General features: G+C 40.5%; 1 protein-coding gene across 1 annotated transcript in view; it reads right to left on the bottom strand.

Annotated features, from left to right (window-relative positions):
• The window catches only part of LOC112104948 (late secretory pathway protein AVL9 homolog), a 69,922-nt gene extending 46,682 nt beyond the window's left edge, over positions 1-23,240 (bottom strand). The window contains 1 exon segment of the mRNA XM_024197555.2: positions 23,020-23,240. Within this exon segment, the coding sequence (XP_024053323.2) occupies positions 23,020-23,115 (96 nt within the window). The 5' untranslated portion in view covers positions 23,116-23,240.
• Between the last annotated feature and the right edge of the window lie 4,431 nt (positions 23,241-27,671).

Here is a 27,671-nt window from a genome sequence, read left to right as displayed (position 1 = left end):
AAAAAAAAAAAAAAAAAAAAAAAAAAAAAAAAAAAAAACAGCCTCACAAACGGCAGTGTTGGTTTCAAATTTGCTTATTCCTGATTCATACTGTATCTCACACCATCATATGCAGGAAGAACTCCAGGCCATGCCAGAGAAAAATCAAAGCTTCCTATGGCCACAGCCACCCTGCACTTAACGCTACAATCTTCTCACAAAGTACATGAGAGAGAGAGAGAAAGACATAACAGAAAACAACTCATTTAAAGACAATTGTATTCCAGGATTCTATTTAAAATTCCTTTCCACTGAAAATATATAAAAGATTGCTTGTTTTGTTCAAACTCAGCAATCGAGATAAACAGGAGAAGCATTTGGCTTCCAAATGAAAGAGGAATAATAGAATGAGACAATGTATCCACGAAGTAGCAATTGTCTGCGATTTGATAGATTGTCAGTAAAAACTCATATTCTATTATATACCTTCCACGTTATAGACCATGAAATTACAGCATCATAAAGAGTGCTGGAGCAGTTACAATGGAGAAACGGATTTAGAATGTATAATTTGATTCTGTTCCAAAATTCAGACATCCTGGCTGCAAATAGTAACTGTTAACAAAAATATTACTAGAATGAGGAGTATGGTCGTTCGCCTTCACGATATAACCTTTGAAATAGAAAATGCAAAAAATAAATTTTAATACACAAATGTTTGCACAGCGTTGTTCATTGCAAGGAATATACTATAGTAAGGATATGGAAGTCTCTGCTAGCTTATAAGTGGTGGACTTATTAATTTCAAAACAAACTGAAGAACTTTAAAACTATATTGTTCGTTTGTAAATTATACAATGGAATAACCTCAAACACTACTGACAAAATAAAAAGGAGAGAAAGAGAAAACTGGACAAATGGATAATTTAAAAACAAAGATGGACTGTCTAAAATTCTACCTGTGATGTATTAGAGACTTTTTGGGTGCCTATGTGTCACTGGAGTAAAATTTCAAATTGGTATTTGTATGCAAAAGAACTTAATGTGTACATAGTGATTATTAAATATCTAAAGACACACCTTAATATCTATGTTATTTGATATTTTGACTTTAGCGCCATCTAACAATTACATAACAGAAGTTTAAAATCCATGTACATATCAATTATAATTTTAAAAAAATATTTTTAGTAGTTTAACTGTACACAGGGCTGGTAGCACGGCCCATTAATAAGATTGCCCAACACTTCCCAATATGAGACTCTATTTTCAGTTACTTATATTCAGCTTGCCAAAATATATCTATTTGGGCTGGAATTTTTCATGCCAGATGTCTGCCTGAGGTGTGTGTGTGTATATAATTTGGGTTTTTTTTGGGGGAGGGGAGGCGGGGGAGGAAGGGGGTAGAAAATTTCAGCCATTTCCAAGAATAAGACTAAGAAAAAATACAAAGGTTAAAAAAAAGTCTTTTCTTTGATCTGGTGATCTTTTCTCTAGCTCTTTTATGCTTTGGAGAAGGGAGTTGGTTTTTGTGCCAGGGAAGTACATTTTGCCATCCCCATGAAAATCTGCCCAAATTTGGCTAAATTGTAAACCCATGAAAAATTGCAGTTTGCACATGCTCAGGAGAAATTTCTTAGATCTCTAAAGATTCTGGCTATGCTGAGCATTCTCAAGCCTTTCACAGTGTCCATATGTGACCAGACTCCGCATGTGCCATTCTCACAGAAAGACTGAGTAGGCTCCAGCTCAGGGTTATGGGGGCATAAGGGTTTTTTCCCATGTAACGGCTGCTCAGTTTTGGTCTGGGAACAGGCAGTTTCACAGCTGCTCAGGTTTGGTCTGGGAACGAGCACCAGAACTAAGAGCCGGGAGCCTATGCTCTCCGTGACACCCCTTAATTCAGTTCCCAGATGTGGCAGATTGTGACAGTCTTTAGAGTAGCAGCCGTGTTAGTCTGTATCCGCAAAAAGAACAGGAGTACTTGTGGCACCTTAGAGACTAACAAATTTATTAGAGCCACCAGGTTAGCTGTGACCTGTTGGCTGAACTCTGTGACTTTGTCCTCACCCACAACTATTTCACATTTGGGGACAATATATACCTTCAAGTCAGCGGCACTGCTATGGGTACCCGCATGGCCCCACACTATGCCAACATTTTTATGGCTGACTTAGAACAACGCTTCCTTAGCTCTTGTCCCCTAACGCCCCTACTCTACTTGCGCTACATTGATGACATCTTCATCATCTGGACCCATGGAAAAGAAGCCCTTGAGGAATTCCACCATGATTTCAATAATTTCCATCCCACCATCAACCTCAGCCTAGATCAATCCACACAAGCGGTCCATTTCCTGGACACTACTGTGCTAATAAGCGATGGTCACATAAATACCACCCTGTACCGGAAACCTACTGACCGCTACACTTACCTACATGCCTCCAGCTTCCATCCAGGACACACCACACGATCCATTGTCTACAGCCAAGCTCTAAGATATAACCGCATTTGCTCCAATCCCTCAGATAGAGACAAGCACCTACAAGATCTCTATCAAGCATTCTTAAAACTACAATACCCACCTGCTGAAGTGAAAAAACAGATTGACAGAGCCAGACGAGTACCCAGAAGTCACCTTCTACAAGACAGGGCCAACAAAGAAAATAACAGAACACCACTAGCTGTCACCTTCAGCCCCCAACTAAAACCTCTCCAGTGCATCATCAGAGATCTACAACCTATCCTGAAAGATGATCCTTTACTCTCACAGATCTTGGGAGACAGACCTGTCCTCGCTTACAGACAACCCCCCAACCTAAAGCAAATACTCACCAGCAACCACACATCACTGAACAAAAACACTGACCCAGGAACCTATCCTTGTAACAAAGCCCGATGACAACTCTGTCCACATATCTATTCAAGTGACATCATCATAGGGCCTAATCACATCAGCCATACCATCAGGGGCTCGTTCACCTGCACATCTACCAATGTGATATATGCCATCATGTGCCAGCAATGCCCCTCTGCCATGTACATTGGCCAAACCGGACAGTCTCTACGCAAAAGAATTAATGGACACAAATCTGACATCAGGAATCATAATACTCAAAAACCAGTGGGAGAACACTTTAACCTGTCTGGCCATTCTATGACAGACCTGCGGGTGGCTATCTTAAAACAGAAAAACTTCAAAAACAGACTCCAACGAGAGACTGCTGAGCTGGAATTGATATGCAAACTAGACACAATCAACTCAGGGTTAAATAGGGATTGGGAATGGCTGAGCCATTACAAACATTGAATCTATCTCCCCTTGTAAGTATTCTCACACTTGCTTCTTATCAAACTGTCTGTACTTGGCTATCTTGATTATCACTTCAAAAGTTTTTTTTCTCTTACTTAATTGGCCTCTTAGAGTTGGTAAGACAACTCCCACCTATTCATGCTCTCTGTATGTGTGTATATATATCTCCTCTATATATGTTTCACTCTATATGCATCCGAGGAAGTGGGTTGTAGCCCACGAAAGCTTATGCTCTAATAAATTTGTTAGTCTCTAAGGTGCCACAAGTACTCCTGTTCTTTTGACAGTCTTTAGTTACATGATCACAGGGACCCATGCCTCATTCAGTGTCCTGGATGGACCTGCTCTGGGGATAAATGAGGGTTCTGTAGTAAAGGAGGCTGGTGCGTGTAGGATCCCTGCCTCATTTGTTACAGAAGGCGGAGGGTGTGTAGTGAATGAGTCTAGGAACTGCAGGAACAGAAAGGATGGTCTCATAGTTGAATGCTGCCCCAGAAAAATTGGCTTCTATTCCTACTTCTGCCACAGAACTCCTATGTGACATTAGGCAAGCCACTTACACCTAACTTTTCACAGATGGCCACAAATTGTGTGTTCCTCATTTGCTGAGTGTCCAGCTTGATATCCTGGGGTCTGATTTGCTAAAGTGCTGAGCACTGAGAGCCGCAACTCAAGTCAATAGGACCTGTGCTTTGAACACGAAAATAATGCTAAGTGGTCTGAAAAATCAGTTCATAGGAGTCTCAGACTGGACACCCAAAATTAGTGGAAGCTTTTGACCTTAATCTCTCTATGCCTCAGTTCTGCCATCTGTAAAATGGGGATAATACCACCTATTCTCACAGGGGTTTTGTGAAGCTCAATTAATGTATGTTTATGAAGCACTCAGGTACTATTGTGATGAGCACCACAGACAAGCCCATGAGGAAATTAATAATTCTGTCTTCAGAGCAGGGTCTGAACAACGTGCGGTAAATAAGGCGTATGGCCACACACTGAACAATGAGGATATTAAGTGAGCATCTTCCATCCTATGCATTGAATGAGGCAGGGGTCTGTGGAACAAATAGTAAGTAATTAAAGACTGTATCATATTGCATATGCACAAGGGGGCCGAATTATGAATTTCCTAAGTTTTGAGTGCTTGACTTTGCAACCTTAATAATCTTCTTTTAACAATTTGTGTGTAATTTTGTATAGAATGAAATGATAAGACTTCAGTAAAAAGCTACACTCAGAACAAAAAACAGCTATAAAAATGAAATGGTCTTTTTTGTATATTTAATCTATTTTAAAGCACAGATAGATTTAACAAATTATGATGTATCTGTTCTCCAAGACATTTTCTGGACAGAGAGTAGTTAAGTTGATGACTGGACTGTGTGGATGGGAGCACAATGCGTATTTAACTCTATAATTTGTATTTAATTGATTTTGTACAAGCTTAAGTGCATATTATACAAACCCCATCCTCAGTTTCCTTATTTATAAATGAATTAGTAATTGACAACATATGTCAATTACTAATTCACTGATAATCAAGGAAACTGAAGATTAAAGAATTTTCATAAAGCCAGTTAATCATGAGGAGCAACAACAAAAAAAAGAGATAATGAGGCAAATACCTTCTATGCATATATTACAACAGTTTTGTAAAACACCTTTCTTCCTGTTGGAGATGCACCCTTAGGCATTTTTGAAAATCCCACCTCAGAATATAGAGGGAGAAATCTTGGGCCCACTGAAATCAATGGGAGTTTGCCATTGACTTCAATGGGTCTAGCTTTCACCCTGAATCTCTAATTAACACTTAGAACTACAATTTCATTTTATAAATTATATAGCAAGAAGGTTTTGCAAGTCACTCAAAGTTCCATCACTCTAATTTGTATGAAGTGAACCTATTCTATTTTGGGAAAAGTTCTTTTGAATTTTTCCCTCTGCCTCAACAGCTAGCATAAACAGTTCAAGTCAAGTAATGAAGCTCTGCGCAAAAGTCTCATTTTATTCCTGTTTAGAGGGACCATCCCATTGTAGATCAGTCCAAGTCAGAATGCAAGGCAGCAGTTCTAAACTTTGTTGTAATCAGAAATTTTAAAGGAAATTCTTTTTTCTTCTTGATACGCTAGTCCTCGTGTAGTAGAATCAAGAAAAACCAGACCCCCTAAAGGATTAATCGGAAGCACTTGCTGAAATTGTTATACATAATAGAGTGAAAAAACAAGCCCCAGGTAGCATTAGTGTCTATAAACACTTTGGGCACAATTCTTGCTTTATTTTAACATTTCCCTCCCATTGTATTGGCAAACAAACCACAGAATCAATGTTTACAACTTCAAACAGTTGACAGACAAAACAATACCTACATCACAAATATCATTAACTCTATTAGACAGGTACATACAGACAATGTCAAATTAAAGTTTTCCCTTCATTTTAATAGATAATAAATTTGACTTTGCGCTCCCTTTAGACTCCTTTTGGTTTCCCTTTCAGACTTTAAAAGCAGCTGATAATCTTCTCTGGATACCTTTTATCATCATGCCCCACCCTGCACCACCAAAACTATAAATAGGACAGCTACTTAGATATGTTACAATGACACCATTTGTCCTGCTATAGATATTTACAACTTGTCCATTAGAGTCTGCCTCAAAAATCTGACTTCCTATATTAATATAACATTCAGATACTGTTGCTAGTGTAAATAAATTAAATTAAAATATTCTTAAACTCTCAACCCCAAACCCTACAAACAAAACCTTCATATTTGACTTCAGAAATGTTCTCACTAAGTGTTTTGGATATTCTTTGCTATTTCTCAATTACAGTTACTCAAACATTTTGCTTTCATAAAGAGTACTAGTTAAAAAAAAGTAAATGAAATGGAAGAGTCCTTCAGGATCCTTTCCCTGCACACTACTCCTTAAAGACTAGTCAGACCAGTGACTTTCTTACCAGCCAAGAAAGGCTGCCTTTCCAGAAAGTCACATTTAGCTTGGGAGGGGAAGGATGTTACAAGGCTGTCTTGCAAACTAGGTCTACACTGGGGAGAGGGGGTCGATTTAAGATACGCAAATTCAGCTACACGAATAGCGTAGCTGAATTTGGCGTATCCTATTCGACTTACCCCGCTGTGAGGACGGCAGCAAATCAACTGCCGCGGCTCCCCCGTCGACAGCGCTTACTCCTCCTGACGAGGTGGGAGTAAGCGCGTCGATTCGGGGATCGATTTATCCATCTAGATGAGATGCGATAAATCGATCCCTGAGAGATCGATTTCTACCTGCCAATCCGGGCGGGTAGTGTAGACTAGCCCTTAGAGGATGAATGTGCAGTCTCTGTAGCAATCCCAAAGTAGGGGATTGGGATTTGAACACCATATCCCAGAGTGGAACACCAAGGTCTTGATTGTAGTCCACAGAAAATGCCCCAGTGAGAATTCCAAGCAGTACTGTGCCCCTCGGCAGGCACATCTCCTGGTGCTCCAGGGAATGCAGCTTCTGTCCAATGCTTTCTCCTGCACCTACCTGCCCCTGGCCAGCTATGCTGGCTCATACAAACAGGGGAAGCTGTGGCCCTACACTCAACCTGCCACATCCACTTTGCAGAAGTTACTTCCTGAGCACTGCGTGGAGGACACAAGAACTGGGGCAATGCTCCTTATGCCCTCCTCCTACCATGTTCATTCATATAGGCTCCAAACAGAATATGCAGATTTGGTAAATATCTAAGGTGCAGACTAGACATTTAAAAAAAAATGGGGAGAGAGAAGAGGGAAGGGACAGAGAGATAAGCAAGCTCAAAAATATCTTATTTTCTTCTCTAAGTCACTGATTTGAATCCAGCCCAGATTAATAGTCACCTAGACTTCAGGGTCTCAGGTGAAGGATGTTTGGTGGTCTCAGTCAGTTCCTAGTTGATAGGTTTCCACCTCACCAAAACTGCACTATGATTGATTTTAATTTGTCCATCACAGAGGCATGGAGATAGGTATCTTCTCACCCCAAAGGTCATCTCTCCAGGAGAACACATTAGTGGGGCTGGGGGGGGGGGCGGAATCATTCACTGCTACTGCATAAGCTGTACCTGTCCTGTGGCTTAGTTTCTCAAACTGCCGACCTGGTACCTTTCATCAGCAGTAACCAAACCAAACCAACAAACACCTTTTAATCAGGCATCATATACATTTAAGTTTTGGAAGAGCAAGTAACACGTTAGCACCAGTTGGTCATCTTGTGTCAGAATATCATCCCAAACTGAAATTATATAATTACATGCCAACTAGAGATGCTGTTTGGCAATGAAATCCAAGAAAGGATAATCATTGAAAACTTTTTAAAGCAAAGAAATTGACAGAACCAATATTGAAGAATCTGAAGCCAACTAATAAAATGAGGAAAGAAAGTCACAGGGTGACACTGGCCTTTTAACAGTGCACCCGTGACTCATCAGTTGACCCCAACTGGACTTAAAAGAGGGCAGCTGGGTCCTAGAAAGTGAAAGAGCGGGTGACTCAGAGTTGCCTGAATGAGTCAGGAAATGGGCATGCGAGAGCTGCCTGGGAGTGAGGTTGGAAGGTGAGAGCTGCCAGAGCTAGGAGACAGTATGTGGTTCCTATGGGAAAGCAGAAGGCAGAAGAGCAGCAAGGGGGTTTGCCAGCTGACCTCCCTATGTCATACCAGGTTACCATCCAGACCAATGAGTAGCCGTGTCACCCCTGCCCTGTAACCTGGGGTGCCCTTTACAATGCCTTGCTGCTGTAGCCTCCAACCTATACTGCTCACAAACAGCCTCCAGCATGTAAGTCATTTCCAGCTATGTCTGTGTGTGCTGCAGCCAGCCAGCCATACCTTGGCTCTTACCAGTTTTAAAGATTACCAGGGTGACCACAGCCCACTCCCAGTATCAGATTTTCCCCCAGAAACTTATGTCCTGTACTGCCCAGGACTGTACAGTACAAATATGTTAAATCTGTTATTCCCTTAAGGGAATAATATGCAAACAACTTGTTATCCCAAATGGAGTTACACAGGCACTTCAACCTGAACACACTGGATTAGATAAAAAAATAAAACAAGTTTATTAACTACAAAGAGATAGACTTTAAGTGAGTACAAGTAATAAGGCATAAAAAGACAGGAACGGTTACAAGAAAAATAAAGATAAGATGTTTATTAATACAGTACCTAACAAACTATAGCAGATTCAAGCAACATTTCTCACCACATTTTCAGCAGTCTTACTGACTAAACTCTTTATGTCAGGACGCCGGTCCCAGAATCCAACTGTTGCTTCCTTTGTCTTTTCAGGTTTTTCAGGTGAAGTGAATGTGATTGGGGGCGTTTCCTGGGCTGCTTGTCCCTCCCTTTTATAGTTTCAGTCCCCCTCTTGAAAAACATTTCCAGCTGAGAGTCCAGAGACAAAATGTCCATGTGGAAGGATGTTTCCTGCTATTTTTTTCACCTCCTTTGTTTTCCCCCTCTGCTTGATGACTCTGTTTACTGCTTAAATGCAAATTAAGGTAAGCACACATTCCTTCCTTTCTTTAGGACAGACTTGACTCCTGCCTGGGCAGGGCTGTGGGGTTTGGAACATGCATTAATAACATCATACAGGGAAATTTTATAACTTCACATTACAATGTTGCCACATGCATTTCCCCAGGGCAATAATGACCTGCAAATTATGAGTTTTCAAATGATACCTCACTAAATATAATTTTATACAAACATTATTACAGTAGTGTGTAGAGTGTGAATACAGGGGTTTATTCTGTCAACCTCCCCAAGCAGGAGAACCAGTGCCAGAGGGCTGAAGGCCAAACAGCAGCAAAGGGACTTACCTGCTGGCTTCCAAGCTGGAAAAGGCTAATGGAACAGGAGTAATGAGAGATGCTCCCCTGGTGAGGATAAACACCCAGCAGACACGCTGTGGGGATTCCTGCTGGAAAGAGTGGTATTCCACTCCAGCTGGAAGAGCTCAGGTAGCTGTCCTGGAAAAAGGATAGGAGAGGACCGAAGAAGAGCCCAGGTGTGACAGAAGATGCCAGAATGTGGTTTGTGGGAGCATCATGTCACGGAATTTTAAGAACCCTTTGTACTGGGGTTAGAGAAACAGACTATGTTTGGAGCTTTTGTTATGGATTACCTAAACTATGTTTTGGTAATAAACCAGCCCAAGGATGGTATTATTTAGGGAAGCGAGCTGTTGTGGAGTTACTGGAGATTTTGAAGGAAGAAAACTGAAGCAGGCCCATCTCTCATGCTTCAGCCTGCCAAAAGATGACATTCTAGGTAAGGTCACCTTCTCACAGAGCAAGTCTCCAGTACTTTAGTGCAAACAATACCATTTTATGCTTACATACAAGAACGTCAAAGTCCTTTACAATATTTAAATCAGCCTCACAGCCCTAACATTCATACAACAGTAACAAAACACAAGTAACACATAGTCGTTGGCTGAGTCCTAATCAGATTCCAGGTATTCTGACTCCTAGACCCATGGCTCTAACCATTAGACATGGCTCCTTTCCATTACTGAGGTTTAGTCCTTGTTTGGGTTTTTTTTTTTAAGTATCATTAAAATATGAGTGAGCGTTTATAAAGAAATGCTCACCTATATGTAAATTAATGTCATACAGTAATTCAATTCCCACTGAGTTCCATTCATATGCATATCTATCTTACAGAGGTGTTGTAGGCTGAATTAATGTTTGCAAAGCACTTTGAAATCTTTGCACTTCTATAGCGCTTTCATCCAAAATGTTGTTAAGATTACCTCTTTTACTGATCATCTATTCATGAGAGAAGGTCAAAAATTACTGGTACACAATGCCATTTAAATACCTGCAACAATGCTGAATTCTGTGTGCATCGGCTACCCATACAAAGAACTGACAGACCAGTAAAAATTAATTTTAATGCATATTCAGTTCAAATTTTAAACTGAAGTTGACAGGTGATATAGAACTGTAAAGGAATATTTAGTAGTCTTCTCATAGTTCAGATGTTAAAATATGTTAAAAGAGGAAAAAGATCAAGTATGGAGTTGTACAAAGTAATATCTGGTAATCGTTTGCGGCTAATATGGGATTTCAAAGAAAAAACTGCAGTAACATTGTTCTATTAAAAAGGAAAACTTGAAGAACATTTTAAACATGTGTACATAAAATGCTAATTAAGGGAAATAATCTCCCCTCTATGTGTCTAACTACCATAAGTGATAAAGAAAATGGACCTTGTGGTACTGTGTACAACATTAAAGAAACAGTGAGTATTAAATATACTACATACATACATACATACACACACACACACACTTCAATATTCTGCTCTGTGTTTAAAATTCTTCACTTGCTCTAAAAAGGCCATTGAGAGTAGCCCTTTCAGATACAAAAATTAAATGCTTCTTACAAAATTAAAAACTGTACAACATAAGAAAAACATAGTTTGGCTAACACACAGCAATTCATAGCGTGTTCTATGGCACTCATCGCTGTAGGATTTCAGTGCCTCACACAGATTAATGATTTTATAATTGCAATACTCCAATGGGGCAGATAAGGATTACTACTCTCTGTTCCCCAATAGGGCCTGGTCTACACTAGGAGGAGGAGGGGGGGGATCAATCTAAGATACGCAACTTCAGCTACGAGAATAGAGTAGCTGAAGACGACGGATCTTAGATCGAATTAAGATTACTTACTTGGCGTCCTTGCGGCGCTGGATTGACGGCCGCCGCTCCCCCGTCGACTTTGCTTCCGCCTCTTGCACTCAGCAGTCGACGGGAGAGCGATTGGGGATCGATTTATCACGTCTACACTACACGCGATAAATTGATCCCCGATAGATCAATCGCTACCCGCCGATCCGACGGGTAGTGTGGATTTACCCTAGAAGTAAGTGATGTGTCCAGGGTCACAAAGCAAGCCAACTGCAGAACTAGGAACAAAAACCCAACCTGCTGATGCCCAGTCCAGTGTCTTAACCAGATATTTTTGTTTTAATTGTTCCTGAAACAACAGGATTGTATTTAAATCAATACAGGTGTCTACTGTAGAACATCTAACTGCTACACAACAAATACATATAAAACATTAAAAGAGGTGAAAGAAAAGCCATCCAGCTCAAGGACACTGTTAGACAATGACAAACAAATTTAGCACGCAGGGAAACCCTTTGTAAGGCATATGCCAACCAACAAAACGTATCAATTCTCCACTGGTGGGAGATTGGGGGGGGGGGGGGGCGAAAGGTTAGCAAAAGCAAAAAAATCACATAATAGAAATGTCTCCCCTTACTCCCACCAAAAATGCAAATAGGTCAAGAATAAATCAACCCCACAAGCAGCCAGAGGGTGACTCCAGCATACCTCCGGAAAGGGGTGCCACAACCTAGGACTCTGGAGAGAAGACCCACCCTACCAGATTGCAATTGCACAGCAGAGTCATAGGGCACGAGGTGAAAGCTTAAATATTTTGAACTAGGTATAAAAAGAATAGACCATAACCTTTTTTGCTTCTTAGCTGTCTCTTATGTTTTAACCTGCTTGTAAAAGTAACTCGTTGAAAGGCAAGCATACCCTGTTTCCCCGAAAATAAGACATCCCCCGAAAATAAGACCTACTTCCAGTTTTGCCTCTCGCTGTAATATAAGACATCCCCCGAAAATAAGACCTCCCCGATAATAAGGCCACCCCGGACTATAAGGCCCCGAAGCTCCAGGAAAAATAAGACCTCCCCTGAAAATAAGACCTAGCGCATCTTTGGGAGCAAAAATTAATATAAGACACTGTCTTATTTTCGGGGAAACACGGTACAATTTCAGGATATTTTTCCACATGCTTTCTTTAGGCAAGTGGAAAATAGGCCAGGCACTGATTGCTCAGGCCAATTTCACATCACTGATGTTCTGTACCTAAATACAATACACTAGGCTTTCTTTTGCTACATGCATGAATGAGTATTTCTCAATTATAGAATGAGAGAATACATAATTTGGGAACACTGTAAAGTTAAAGTATTCTTCCCTCTAAGATGTAAGAAAACATGTTCAATTAAAAAATAACTCTTTTCAAGGATTACCTATGTTTCATACGGGTGGGTTTTTAAAAAAAAAAAAAAAGTTACATGTTTAATTCAGTGTGCGTTATTGCATCTTAGAGGGAAGAATACTTTAACTTTCCAATGTTCCTAAATTATACACTAAATATAGGTGAAAGAACAAGTGCCACAGCACTGGAAAGATGGTATCATAGTGGCATTACCAAAAAAGGGCGATCTTACTCTGTGCCCAAACTGAAGTAGTATTATACTGCTATCAATCCTAGGCAAAGTACTGGCTACCATTATGCTGAATAGAACGAAGAATGCAGTGGATGAAATATTAAAAGAAGAACAGGCTGGGTTCCCTCTAGACAGATCATACTGTGAACAGATATTCACTCTTCGACAGATCATTGAAAAAGCTACTACTTGGCAAAGATCCATCTTAATCAACTTCATCAACTTTAAGAAAGTGTTTAATTGAGGAATATTGCTAGAAGCTATGGGATACCAGAGAATAACAAGTTTATATGATGGAAGTAAATGCACAGTAAGAATGATACAGATCTGGGTTTGCTACTGGGGTTAGACAAGGATGTGTGTTATCACCAATCCTCTCTCCATTAACAATAGGCTGGGTGATGAAGGGGCAATAAAAGGCATCAAGGATAGTGCAAAATGGGTTAGCGGATGAGTTACACAACCTTGACTTTATCAACGACATTGTTTTACTAAGTACGACGTGGAACATAATGATTGCCCTTACATCAGAGGTAGAACAGGAAGCATCAAAAAATTTTAAGTTGATGCAGAGAAAACCAAGATTATAAAAGTAGGAAACTGGACAACAGATGCAAACTGTGACATATATGGCAATTTCCTGCAATATCCTGGACAAACCAGATTGAATTAAGTTAAATCTTACCGTATTAATGTATGTTTCATTGTGGTCTAGGCACTGTATATAATTTCATGAGGGAGGGGGGCAACAGTCCTCCAGGAACAAAGAATAGTGGTAATTTGGCAAATTCACTCAGGTCCTAACACATCCTGAGAGGCACTAGCAGCTGGACAGACCTGCATTTACTGGTTCAAACTGGATTCTCTAGAGACCAGCAAACAAAGAAAGGACTTTTGAATAAATAACCTGAGTTTAAAGTGACTCAAGGCCTTTGTTGTAGTAAAGCAAACAAGGAGGACCCCAATCTTTAGGGAAGGGATCGAAGAACTGACACCAACCAGAGCACTTTAGCAAAGACCACTCCCCCTGTCTCCTCAACTTATTAATGCGTGTAGTTTCTTTTATTTTTAACATGTTCTCTTCACCTTAAAAATAAATGGTCTTGCTTAGACTGAAGCTAAGAACTATGTGGTAACTCAACTGTGAGTCAATATGCTGTTTATAGCTTCTGAGGAGAAAAGCAGAGCAGGGCTGCTTATGTAGTCTGCTAGGGAATTCATAGTGTAAACAGGGAACTGTGCAGCCTGGAAAAACCCCAGTCAGGAGGGAGAGAAATGCATGTCTCTGACCAAGAGAGGTGATGGCTGGAGAGCTGGAAGCTTCAGCGTGGGTGCCTTGCTGGACCATGGAGGGGAATACAGGCAGAATTGCCCTGAACTGTGACACAAAAGCATCTGTGGATGGAAAAGAAAGTGAACGGATAGAAGAGGGGAATGTGATGACATTTGAAGGTGGCCGTGAAAAAGATATATATGAGATTAGGAAAAGCAAACACGACTTTTGGAAGGTGGAACAACACCTGGTGAAAAAGAGGTCTCCACACCAAATTAAAGGTCAGATTATACCATGAGATTGCAGAGACTTGGCCAATAACAGTGGTTAAAAAAGAGAGATTGGAGGATGCCCACCACAGATGGCTGAGGAAGATTCTACACATTTAATGGAAAGACAAAATAACAAATGCAAGACTAAGGGAACTGACAAAGCAGGATAAGTTAGAATATATCAAAGAAAGATGGCTCAGGCAGTTGGAACAGGCATGCCATACGGAAGATGAGAGACAGGTTAAGCAAGCATTAAATTGGCTATGCAAGAAAAGAAAGAGAAAACAAGGAAGTCCAAGGAAGAACTGCCAGAAGACAGTGAGAGGGGATATTGAATATGCTGGCATCATCTGGGAAGAAGTATCACAACTACAAAGTGACTAATCAGTGGAGAAACCGGACTGCTGATGTGCCAGCAAAACAGAAGAAACTAAGTCTAAGGTAAGGAAGACAGTATCAGTGGTTTCATTCCTGGAACCCACACTGTACCTGTAATGTAACACACAGGCAACTTATATTGTGAACTCATTCTCGGGGGGAAAACAAAATCATACTGCCTCCCTGACATGTAAGCTATGTTGTTTTTTCATTACTGTACTTTTGGGAAAAACAAACATTCACATTCAATGGTTATGATACTTGTTAAATACATGTTTTGGAAGATCTCTCAGAACACAATCTTTTGCCCCTCTAAAAAGAATAGGCATTTTTGCACTGAAGTGGTCCACTATTACATGTATTCAGCAAACTCATTCTGCATAGGAATGTGTAGCAACAGTTACTGCTGTTTTACAAATTAAGGATCTGGAGTAAACAACAGTAACTGGACGCACAATCAGTTCAAGACATAAAAAGTAATATCCCATTATCCAACTTGCTTTTTCATCACCACTAGAGATGGGTACGTTTAAATGAGCAGAAAGAATGCTTTGGAGCTGTGCATTCTAGGCAATATTCACCCATCATACTAGGGTGTGGGCAGATTGCAGAATGAGTGCACATGGGATCCTGGATACTGAGTGTACCAGAACTGGGCTTCATTCCAGCTCTTCATAAACAAGTGGGAAGAGAGATTTGAGGTCAGTTGGTGACATGGTCACTGTGTCTGAATTACACAGATTTAGTGGCCACTAAACCCAATTTATAACATACGAGTGATCAGATTTCCTACTCCAGATCAGAGGCGAAACTGGTAAAGGGACTGTGTATTTGCTCAACAATCTGCACGTGGGTCTGCAGTGAATTCTATCCCTTCAATCCCCACATAAGTTTCAGGTAGAGAAACTGTTTCTTAAGCTCTGTGGAGAGGTCAAGGTGAAAAGTCAATATTTTCCTTATTCTTTAAAATACCACCACCACTTTGCATTATAATAGCAGCTTCCTTCTGAGGAACTCAAAACACTTTACCAATAAATTACTTTAAGCTATCATCCCCATTTTGCAGATAATTAAACTTTAAGGAACAGATCTCAAATAACTTGCCCCAGGTCACACAGGAAGTAGCTGAGCTGGGAATAGAACAAAATTCTCCTGACTCCCAGTCTTGTGCCTTAGCCACAAGAGGATGCTTTCTCCCCAAAGCCAGCATTTTCATCACATGATTTGTGTCTATAATTTTCCTAAGAGAAATGTCTAACAAAATCTTAAAGAGAAATAAGAGTTTAGTAGGCTACTCGGTACTTGTATAACATAATTAACATTTTTAAAAGCAAATCATGTTCCTGAGCTAACACAGTTTTAATGGAGAGAAAATATTTTATTGTTCTGAGCAATACCTTTGTGGCAGAGAAAACCAAAACCAGGAATAACTTGTTTTCGCTCATGTCAGTTTCTCTACAAGACTGTGAAATTCAGTACTACCTACTACAAAAGATGATCTACTTTTGAAAGATGAAAAGTACTAATGTATATAAGAAACAGCTCTAGCAATCCAAGCCTTTCTAAAGTACCCTGAAACTAGCTGGACAACAAAACATAAACAAGCCAATTTGAATTAAGTGAGATGCCTGTAGAAGTGCTAAGAGAGCAAGCCACCTGCAGATATTCCATATAAACACACAGTTCTCCTGCAGGTACTTCTATTACATTTGAGCTGTCCTGGCTTGGTGTACTGCCATGATTTTCATTTCTGAAGAACCAGCAACTGGTTTTATGTTGAGGACTTCTCTCACAACTGAAATATTTCAATCAATATTTTCCTTCGGTTACTCCAAGTTTAATAAATTGATAAAAGCCAACATTTTCACCATAATTTTTAATTTTTAAGGGGATCAAGAACCTAATACTTTGAAAGCAGCCTCCTCCATGTCTACATGAATAATACAGTACTGAAGATATTCCATAGATCAGGTCTACTACACATTTACCCCACTATGGGCTGGAGCTGAGAAAATTGAGGAGACAGTAGGAAAACAACAATGAAATATGCTTTTGAGCCAAATCTTTTCATGTTGGTCCTTTTTATTATTGATCTTAAGGCTTTGGGATTTGATATGGCACGAGACATTTTTGAATTAATAGAACCTGTTTAACATCTTTTCTCCTTTCAACTTTCCTGTACTCTAAAAACATGAATATACCAGGCACACATATATCTGAGGGTGAGAGAATACATGCTCAAAACGTTCCCTCTTATCTCACTAGTAAAATGATTTTTCTTCCTGACTCTTAATACTCAAGCCATGTTATTTATTTTAAAAATAAAATGGGTAAGATATATTGGTACATTTTCACAGCCGACAAAGAAGGGAAAGTGTTGTTGGTATTAGTTTTGAGTAATCAAGGGATGAGTTTTAAAAAGCAGCAAACTAGCAAAATATTAATTCTTCCCTGGCCACAACTATGAGGTTATCTAACCAAGTGGCTTCAAAATTTAATTCTGAAGGGACAAAATATTTTACATCTATTTTGGAATATCAACTGAAATTCATCTCTTCCAATTACGCTTTTGCCTAATCAGATAAAGGAGGCTTTTGCCAATAAGGAAAGTGGAACACAGAATGAGATGGGGTTCATTTTAAAAGTACTGGAAAGAGAAATGTATTACACATTCACCTAAAACTACACACATTATATGTAAGCCATGCCAAAAAGCCAGGCTTACTACCACAAATTCCATGATTTATGGGTTTGGGGTTGATTTTGTTCCTTAATATTTGTAATTTTTCCCATGCTCGGATTTTTTTGTATGTGGGTAGGTAGTGGTAATAAAAAACTAAACCAGTCTCAGTGGAACCCTGAGAGCTGCCAAGTTAAAACCTGTACTGTACAGAAGGCAAGGAAGAGCAGGAGCAATCATATTTATAACTAGTGCTTTACTGTGCAATTATGGGGAGTCAGTTTTGATTATCTGATTCAGACAAAGGGTCACAAGGCCTGATTCACGGCTGTCCTGCACCTTGTGTAGTCATTTACACCAGTGCAAAGTAGGTGTAAAATGCTACCGAATCAGAATGGTAACATTTTACATCCACTCCATATTGGCACAGACTACTACACAAGGTGCAGAATAGCAGTGAATCAGGCCTGCACAGTTTATAAAGCTGTATCTTGGAAGTGCTGCTGGTCTTTCTGAGGGTACGTCTACACTTACATCCGGGTCCGGATGTAAGCAATCGATGTTCTGAGTTCGATTTATCGCGTCTGGTTAAGACGCGATAAATCGATCCCAGAAGTGCCCCGGATCGATCCCGGAAGTGCTCGCCGTCGACGCTGGTACTCCAGCTCGGCGAGCGGAGTACGCAGCATCGACGGGGGAGCCTTCCTGCCGCGTCTGGACCGCGGTAAGTTCGGACTAAGGTACTTCGAATTCAGCTACGTTATTAACGTAGCTGAATTTGCGTACCTTAGTCCGAAGTGGGGGGGTTAGTGTAGACCAGGCCTGACTATACGGAGTCTGAGGCAGAAACACAGCTGAAGAGGAAGCGGCTGCTCCCTCCTATCCATTCTCCTGCCTTACTGCTCTGTGGCTGACCAGACAGGCACTAAAGATAATGGTTTTAAATATTTTTAAAACAACCCATTAGATGTTATTAAATATTCTAAGTAATTTTATTCATAGTAAAAAAACCTATTTTGATGAAATTAATGCCACCGGGGACTTTCGGCAAGTTTCATAACTTGATGGATGATATTTGCTATTTTATTTTTTATCCGGAAAGTGACATTCCATATAATTTATCACAACAAATGCATCTACACAGCAAGTGGCAGCAAGTCTCAGAGCCTGGGTTGACAGACTCAGGCTTGCACTAAGGCACTAAAAATAGCTGTGTAGCCCTTTGGGCTCAGGCTGGAGCTTGGGCTCTGAAGCAAAGGGAGGGGTGTACGCTACACAGCTGTAGCCTAAGCCATGCAAGCCTGAGTTTGTTGATGATCCGGGCCCTGAGACTCAATGCTGCTCGCTGTGTAGACTCACCCTGTAAGTGCTGCATAGAAATCTATCATAGTACAGTATTCAAATAGATTATCACCTTTCTTAATGTATTGCTGCAGAACATATCAAATACCAGAGGGATCTAGTCTCCAAGATAGCGTCTTCTTCCCATTCTAAGAAGTCATTATCATACCGACATCTTCTTTGTGGTGAAGAGGTATGGTAAGCAGCTCTTTCTGAATATTTCATCAATGTCAATAATGGATGCTAAACCAGCAGTATACTTGGATGCCTCCTGCTACAGAGAAACTGAACATACGGCTCCTCAACAGGCTTAAACTCTACTAGCCTGAGAGATCCCCATGATCTGTTCTTGAAATCAGGATTCTTGATTTCATGCTGCTTCTACACACTGCAAGTCCATCTCAATGGTCAGTGGCAATTCTGAAATTTGCACAATTACCCAGAAAATGTAACTGTCAGCTTTCTCTAGTTCTTCAGCAAACACTCTATTTCATGTGTTGTAAATATTTGTCTCATGTTATATAAGCCTGCTTTACCCAGAAGAAAACACAAGATGAATCAGCTTAGACAAGAGCATTGCAAAAATTACAAATTAACCTCACACTATAAAATCATCTTAAATAGGCTGATGCTCTGAAGTTTGTTATACGATCACCAAATAAATCATTTTTACGTACAACAAGTCGTGGTTCCATACAAAATTTTAGAAAAAAATAAAATACACCCAGAAAAAAATATTTACAGCATTATCTTTAACATAAATTAAACTTCTATTATATATAGCTTAACTTTTCCTATATTTACCTTCCTTTTCCTGAACAAGGGCAACAGGAGTAGACAGACACTTCAGGTAACCAAAAGATATCTATACAGAGCAATTCAAATCTAATTAAAATGTCTACCCCCAGAGCACCCTCAGAGCACATAAAGGTCCCATTACTTTTGCTATCTATTAATAATCATACACAAAGAATCCACAATATATATGTCAAGTGTTTATATTATATATATAAAGTGTACATCTCCACAAGCAGCAGTTTTGCATTACAGATTTTAATTTCTACCAAAAAGAGATTACTTTAGACTGAAGAGGTGCCAATGTGTTTCAATATAATGCCAAGATGATTTGCAAAGAGATTCAATTTCATATGAATTTTCTGAAAAAAATATAAAAGAACCTCACAGATCACAGTACTTGAAAAGTTTCTCCAGTGAGCAGGGTTCCATTAGCAGAGTGAAAGGGAAACAGAAGACAGAAGACAAAAGTACATGTGACTCCAAGCTCCATTCCCTCTAAGCAGCTGGGGGCAATATGTGCTGGCTTTTCTGCTAACACCCAATCAGTGTCCATCTTCCATAACAGCTACTGTCTAGCCGGTGTCTGATAAATATTGCAAGCCCAAAAAGAATCTAATTATTGTTATAGCAACTGATCCTGGAAACACATACCTGAGAGTAAATTTACTCATGTGAATAGCCCCATTAAATCAGGCCTATAGTAATCAAAAATGTTCAAAATATTTGATTTGATTAAAATATATTTGGGTCATCCAAAACATCTATTGATTAGTAATGCTTGTGCTAGATGAATGCTTTTAAGCTTCAGCCATTGTTAGTAAGATCAGAGGAGAAGTTCTATGGGTTCTTCTTTTTTTGTTTTGTTTTCTACCTACCATACTGTGTGGTGTCAGAACATATCCCAAAATATTAACAGTGTGTCTTTGGTGCCTTAATGAAATGAGCTGGTGGCTTCAGACCAATCCTCAGATAATAATAGTCCACATCATAGAACACACCATCACAATTGGTATCCTTGTTGACAGTCTCAGCAGAGGCCAAAGACAGTATAGGCACAGAGACTGAACTATCCAGTACTCTCATTTTTAGAAATGATCCTTCCAAGACAGCATGGACATAAACTGATGGAGTAGGGAACCTTGCAATGCCATTGTCCATGCTGAATCAGTCCTGTAGATAAATGGATGAGGGAATACTCTATGTGTCAAGCTGCAACACTTCAGAAATACAAAATTCATTTCCCACCCAAATATGCTGTAAAAAATAAATTGCCTACAGAACAGTTATCACCTTGAGGGTAAAGTGCAACCTGTAAAGAGTGTGAACATGTGAGAAAATGAGAAGGAGGGGAAAAAAGAAAAAAAAAAAAAAAAAGGACAAAAAGAATGATACTTAGAACTGTTTGTGTTAAGAAAAATCATTAATAACTTTCACTGACATAACAAGAGTTCACAATATAACTGAAAAAATGCTTACTATAACTACTGACTGAGCTTTGGAAACCTTTACTCAGTAGAAATAGTCTAACTATGGCTCTCACTGAAGATAAAGATATGCAGCCTAATTTGATGACTGTTTAGGTAACAAACAAAAGACAGTACTATTTAAGAGTCTTTTATTGGGAGTAGAGATGAGAGAGGTTGTCCAGGATTTCAAGAGTTGAGATGAGATATATCTAAACTAATCTCACCAACCTAACTTCACTTTAAAAATCAATAAACAAATGTACATTAAAGGGCAACGGTAATTCAGCATTAGGCCATTTAACACTGTTATGCAATGTAGTAATGTCTGCCAATTGCTGGATTGCAAATCTGGACATAGCACTGGCTGTCTTGACAGGGAGAGGACAGGAGAAGCAACTCTGAACACTCCATTTAGGATTCTCCCTTTTGATACCCAAAAGAATCTACAAGAGACATTCCAGACTCCAGCGATCATACACACCTTAGAAATTTAAATACCATGATAAAAAAGCTCTTTTAGTTAAACAATGGAACAATAAGGTGCAAAAGATGAACAGTCATTGCTTTGTGGCACAGGAACTGTATGAACAGGCCAAAAAACCACACAGGTTTGGACCAAAATCCTGCACTGCATCATTGCTCTGAAAAAGGTACAGGGAGAAGTACGAGAATTCAAGGAGTATAAAGTATGATGCTCTTTCCCCTTACATTCCACATTAAACAACTGTAAAAAAAAAAAAATCATAATATAGTGGAGGAGAAGGATATACATACTTAACATTTAATACAAGCTTAATATTCTGAAGCCACTGAACTATTTATCCTTTTGTTATGCCTGTGATGTTGCAGCGACATATTGGGCTATCAGAGGCAGAAGGTGGAGTAAGCTAGAATTTATCCAACTCTTATTTTTTTAAGCTGTCCTGTATTTATAAATGCTCATCTGTTCCAATACCTTTTTTTAAATCTCTTTCTTTACCTTTTGGGACATTCCCATTCCCTATAGCCCATTCCTGATCAGTATCTATTATAGTAAACAGCTATTTTAGTTTAAAATATTTTTGTCTGCATAGTCAAATCCTATTCTGCCAACTCTCTTTAAGATCACTTTATCCTCAGAATGAAATCCTTAAGTCTGAAATTAGAGAAAATCATTTATCCATCTGAATAAATATTAACTTTGGTATAGCCAACATTTACCAACTAAGCAAACTGAGTCATTGCTTCTCTAAGGACTAATTCTTCTCAGAGGCCAGTCGGAGCAAATGCAGCCTCACCCACAAGTTTTGTATTGGTTTCTACTGGAATATCTTTTTTTTTTTTTCTTAAATATTCAAGCATACACACTGACAAAAAAGCACTGAGCGGCCAACAAGAAAACCCAGAACCTTAGGACCTAGATGTCATATGTATCTTCATAACCAGTTTCTACAGTTGAAGATTGGGCGTGGGGGAGGGGAGAGGAGGGTGCATGAGAGAAAGAGAAAGAAACCAGTATGGTACATGGAACTGAAAAATAACAAATAATAAATGCACAGAGCTAACAGACCTGTTAAATCCCATGCATCCTTTGGGGCCCCAATTTTATTACCCTTATTCATGCTGGGGAGTACCAGACTCACAGAAGTACTCACACTAAACTCTATGGGACTGCTCACCAAAGTAAGTACTACTCAAGGAAGGAAGAGTGACAAATCAGGCACCCAAATTAGTTCTAGGGACAGTATTAAAAGTCTCTTTGGTGATGAAAGGATTTTGCTGTATTTGTCAACCAAGATTTTCAATAAATGAGTGAAACTTCCAAATCTCAATTTATATGGTCTCCCCCACGCAGTGTGAGACACACAGCAAATGACCCCTACCAAAAAAAAAAAATAATAATAATGCAGGCACACTTTTATCTTTCATCCTGGTGCTGAAAGACACACGCACAGAGACAGGAAGAGGGGCCCAGAAGTGGACGGGGCTAGATGTGGGGGGTGAAGGGAAGGGAAGATGTGCGTAGGGAAGGGCAGAAGGATGGAGGGAGGAGGGGAGCAGATAAAGAACTGAAGACAGCGGGGCGGGGGGATAAGCAGATGTTGTCGGAAGGGGGTGAACAGAGGGGAAAGCCGAGGCGGGGGGGAGAGGAAAGGGTGAAAGGCGACGGAGGGAGGCTGTGGGGAAGGGGGCGGAGGAGGAAGCAATGCAGGCCGGAGGGAGGGGGCAGGGGAGCCCGGGCCTCTCCCCTCACCTGGCAGCCCTTCTTGTGGTGGAACCCGACCACCACGATGTGCAGCACCGGCCCGCGCTGGCTGCTGGGCGGCGGGGGCTTCCCCTGCGTCTCCATGGAGCCCCGCGGCGGCCTCTCAGGAGGATGTTTACAGCGGGCCGGGCTCCTCTGCGCGCCCCGCCTCCCCCGCGCAGGGGCCGACGCGGAATAAGCCCCGAACCGGCCAGGGGCGCTCCACACCCCTTGCCTGTGCCTTCCTCCTCCGCTTCCGCAGCGCCGCAGCCGGCCCGGCCCGCCCCGCCGGGGGTGGAGCGGGGAGGGGGCGGTGCAGGGCACCAAGGCCAGCCGCCTCCCTCCTGCTCTGAGTCCTTCTCCCCTTGCAGCTGCTGCTTGAACCTTCCCTCGCCTTCCTCTTCTCCTTCCTTCCATCCTGCTCCCTCTCTCTCTCGTCTTCACAGGCTGGAGAAGGACGGGGGCTGAGAGTGGGCTACTGGGCCAGCGGCATGTGACACCACCCCTTTGGTGGCCGTACTGTACCCTCCCGCCTACACACACCGTTGGAAGCTTATTCTGCTTACTTTCACATGAGGCCTGATGACGAGCTGTCAAGTAGTTGCTGAAAAAACGGGGGTAAAGTGTGACATTCTCAACAGGTTAAAATGACCACTCTGAAATATTTGCAGTCATTTATTTTACGTTGGTGATGATATATATTATTTCAAGGCATAAAATTGGGTTTCTTTGTGAGGTCAAAGCATTACAACAACCATCTAAAGGCTAAAACAAGCAAATAATACATTTGTACAGGAATCATTGAAAAGTAATAAGACAGGTGACATTTTTAGTTAACATCATTATCATCATCATGATCTCTGTTGAGAGTGCATGGGTTACCACAATCTTCATTGCCTTGAACTTGGCATGTACATAGTTCTGTGCAGGGAAGACTATAGACATAGTTGATTGTGCAGCAAGCCCCTACTGGTACAGGCACAAATAACGTCTTGTAGAAGCTCCGAAGCCATTGGGCTCTAGAAGAATACAGGAAGTAATTCATCATCCACATTTTCCCATCCATGTTGCAATGGTGATCCGATATCTTGTTTACCGACGTGTGAAGACATCCAAATCTGTTTGCCAAGATGTTTTGATATAATCTTCAAAAGTGTCCTCACATGGTGGGCGTTTGGCCAACGACTTATCCTTTATGATGGCTAGGTTGAGGCACAAGCAATTCAGGTCTCTGTGGTTCTTTTTTTTTCTTGCTATGGTCATACGGCACTGCTACCAACTTCCTTGCTGCAGAAATTCGGACTTGTCCAATGCTCTCTTTCAATTTGACAAGTAAGTTCCCTTTGGTTTGACATTAAACACAGATTTTTTCCCCCAATACCAAATAGGAATCACACAGTATCATTCCCCTCTGGTGTTATCTGGACTAGTGATCTGCTAGGTCACTCCAATCCTTGACTCTGGGAGCCAGCCTTACCCTGCTCTGCTGTGAGAACCCCCACTCCTGGGCTGTTCACGCACGGCCTCTGGCATGTAAGCTGCTCCTTGGATTGTGCAACCGAATGACACTAGCCAATATCTCCGGTCCTAGACACAACCCTAGGAACTTCCATCTTGCAGTGTCCAGTTATGCCCGCTGGACGCGGCAAGCTTATATGAGTTCATCAATTTAACAAAGAAATTGATATGTACCAGGCTTGTTATCCCAAGGGGAGTCTCTGACATGCTTCAAACCAAATGCACTGCTTCAGGTAGAAGAAACAAACAGATTTATTAACTACAAAGATAAATTTTAAGTGATTATAAGTCAAAGCATAACAAGTCCGACTTAGTCAAATGAAATAAAAGCAAAATGCATTCTAAGCTGATCTTAACATTTTCAATGCCCTTACAAACTTAGATACTTCTCACCACAGGCTGGCTGGTTGCTCTTCAGCCAGGCTCTTCCCTTTGATCAGCGCTTCAGTCACTTGGTATGGTGTCTGTAGATGTAGGTGGAAGAGAGAGGAAGAGCATGGCAAATGTCTCTCCCCTTTATCATGTCCTTTCTTCCCTCTTGGCTTCCCCCCCCCCTTCAGAGTCCGGTGAGCATTACCTCATCGCAGTTCCAAACTGACTAAAGGAAGGGGGGTGACTCCCTTGAGAGTCCCACAGATCCTTTTGTTGCTGCCTAAGCCAGCGTCCTTTGTTCCTGTGAGGCTGGGCTGGGTTTGTCCCATACATGCCCTGATGAGGTGTGAATTGCCTCTCAGCTCTTGGAGAGTTTTTACCTGGGCTTATTTTAAGACATGAAGATACATTTTCAGCCTCATAACTACATACATGAAATTATAACCTATAACCTTACTATAACATTACTTGTAACAATTACTATAAGATCACTATAACAACCATGATCAGTGCATCATGAGCCTTCCGAAGACACCCAACATGACAAACTTTGCATTGGATACCACACAATCGTTTTATAAAGATGAACATGGGGGTGTAGGGTGTTTCCCCAAGGTACAGAGCGTCACACAGGCCCTCAGTCATTAAGCTCCCCTGTGGAAATCAGATGAAAAGACTGTTTCTAAAATCATAAAAAAAAAGCTCCAGGAAAATCTCAGCATTAACACAATACCCAAGGGCTCAAACTATAACAATAGATTAAAGCCTATAATTACATAATATTTCTCAGCTTCAACAGAAATTCTATTATATAGAAAATATACTTTAGGGAACAAAAGACTCCAGAGAACAATCTGCCCTGGCAGCCAAATGATTAGTTATTAGGCCTTTTCTGTCTCACTTTTTTTATTGTTATAATTTCAAGAAAGAAAAGTGATATGAAATATTAGCCACTGTCTCCTTTAGTGAGAACTACATTACTCAATACTATAAAAAGGGCAGGGGAATACCTACTTTTCATATTCAGTTCATCAAAGAAACGAAGTGTGAAACTGCTCTCACTGCTATGTGATGTAGACGTTGGATAAATCCTAATGATTTTTTTTCATTGTTCAAAATTCTCTTTCCTGCTATGTGAGGCAATAGAAAGGATAAAAAATTGTTCTGCAAAATGCCAGGCCATGTAATAAAACAGGGAGCCTGCTGCTATATCTTAAAGCAACTTGCTTGCCATATTCCCTGCATATTCTGCAGCTCGCCCTATTCATTTTGTACCCGTGTACTTATGAAAGAGGAAGGGAGGTGGATGTTGTGATATACACAGTTGGAACAGTCACAGACACATGCAAAGTGCATCTTCCTTATGGAATTTACTCACTCTGTGCATAGCTAATATACAAACAACATAATTAACCATATGTTAACCATAGCCCTCTTATGCTTAGCTGTAATATTTTAATAATATTGACTGCTACTATACCGTTGGCACAATAATTAGAGGGACTTTCTTTATCTGATATTGCATTCTTAATTAATGACAACCAGGAACTGCCAACTCTTTTTTATTTGCAGTGATGCTTCTTTAATGGATATGCTTTAAATCAAATTTATCTGATTAGAAACACATTTCCACATCCACTATAATATTATCATAGTTGAAGTCTCAAACATACATTTCTATTTCTCAGATAAAGGCTTAAATTCAGCAGAATTTAGCTTTTCCACTGCAAAAGACTTTGGAATATGCTTTTGCACGTAATTCTGCTCATTTGCTAGTAGTGTGACCATTTGCAGAATTAATTAGTGTAGGATTTGTATTTGGTTCTAGTTTAGACAAATTATATGTATGGAGTTAGGGCATATCACAGGGTGAGCTGGCTTTTAGAGGAGTTGGGACTCAGCTGCACCTGCAACAAGCTTAGTTCACCTCCCCAGATGAATGAAATGACAGCATGTGACAAAAACAAAAAAATTGCCTTCTGGGATTGAAGAGCAGATAGTGAGCAGAAAGGAGAGTTGTGAGCATTGTTCTATAGCGTGGGAGGCTGTTCAGGAAAAAGCCTCTGGGAGCTAGTCTATGTTGGTCAGGGGAATTCTTTGAGTTTTGAGTTTACACAACAAATTGTGCCCTGAGATAAGGGCCTGAAATAGACTTGTGTGTGTCATTCATTCCTCTTTGGACTGGTGAGACAGCCTCCAGTGTACAAGGGAAATGGAGGGGAGGAAGGACAAGGAAGTTAGTGATAGCAGAGGGTGGAGTTCAATAGTATGTCTGCATGTTCTACAGAGTATGAGGAAGTCAAAACTTATTTTATACAGACACAACATCTCTATTTGGATATTTAAAATACCCAAGGAGGCATCAGTTAAAAAAAAACAAAAAAGTTAATTAGAAAAAGTCTACAACTTTGTTAAAAATTACAGAAAAGGCAATGAGGAAAAAATACAAAAGTACAAACAAAGGCTCCTATCCTGCACAAGCTAGGTGTTAAGTACATGAGTAATCCCATAACTTCAATGGGACTGTTCAAATGCTTAAACCTAAGTATATATGTCAACAGAGAGAATTGTGAGCATTTAACTCTAAATTCCTACAATTCCCTAAGAAGTATGCGGGTATCCCACAATACAGTATTATTTCTCACAAGGCAGCATTCCTGAAGATGGTGTGGAAGACACTGGGATGGCTTCCTACAGTGCAGTATGCCTTCTGCAATACAAATTAACACTGTCTGGACAGCAGGGCCGGCTCCAGGCACCAGCTTAACAAG

This window comes from Terrapene carolina, unplaced genomic scaffold (assembly GCF_002925995.2).
Source record: "Terrapene carolina triunguis isolate 2854851 unplaced genomic scaffold, T_m_triunguis-2.0 Scaffold33715, whole genome shotgun sequence".
Classification (NCBI taxonomy): Eukaryota; Metazoa; Chordata; order Testudines; family Emydidae; genus Terrapene; species Terrapene triunguis.
The sequence above is the reverse complement of the archived record's forward strand: the minus strand, read 5'-3'. Positions and strand labels throughout refer to the sequence as shown.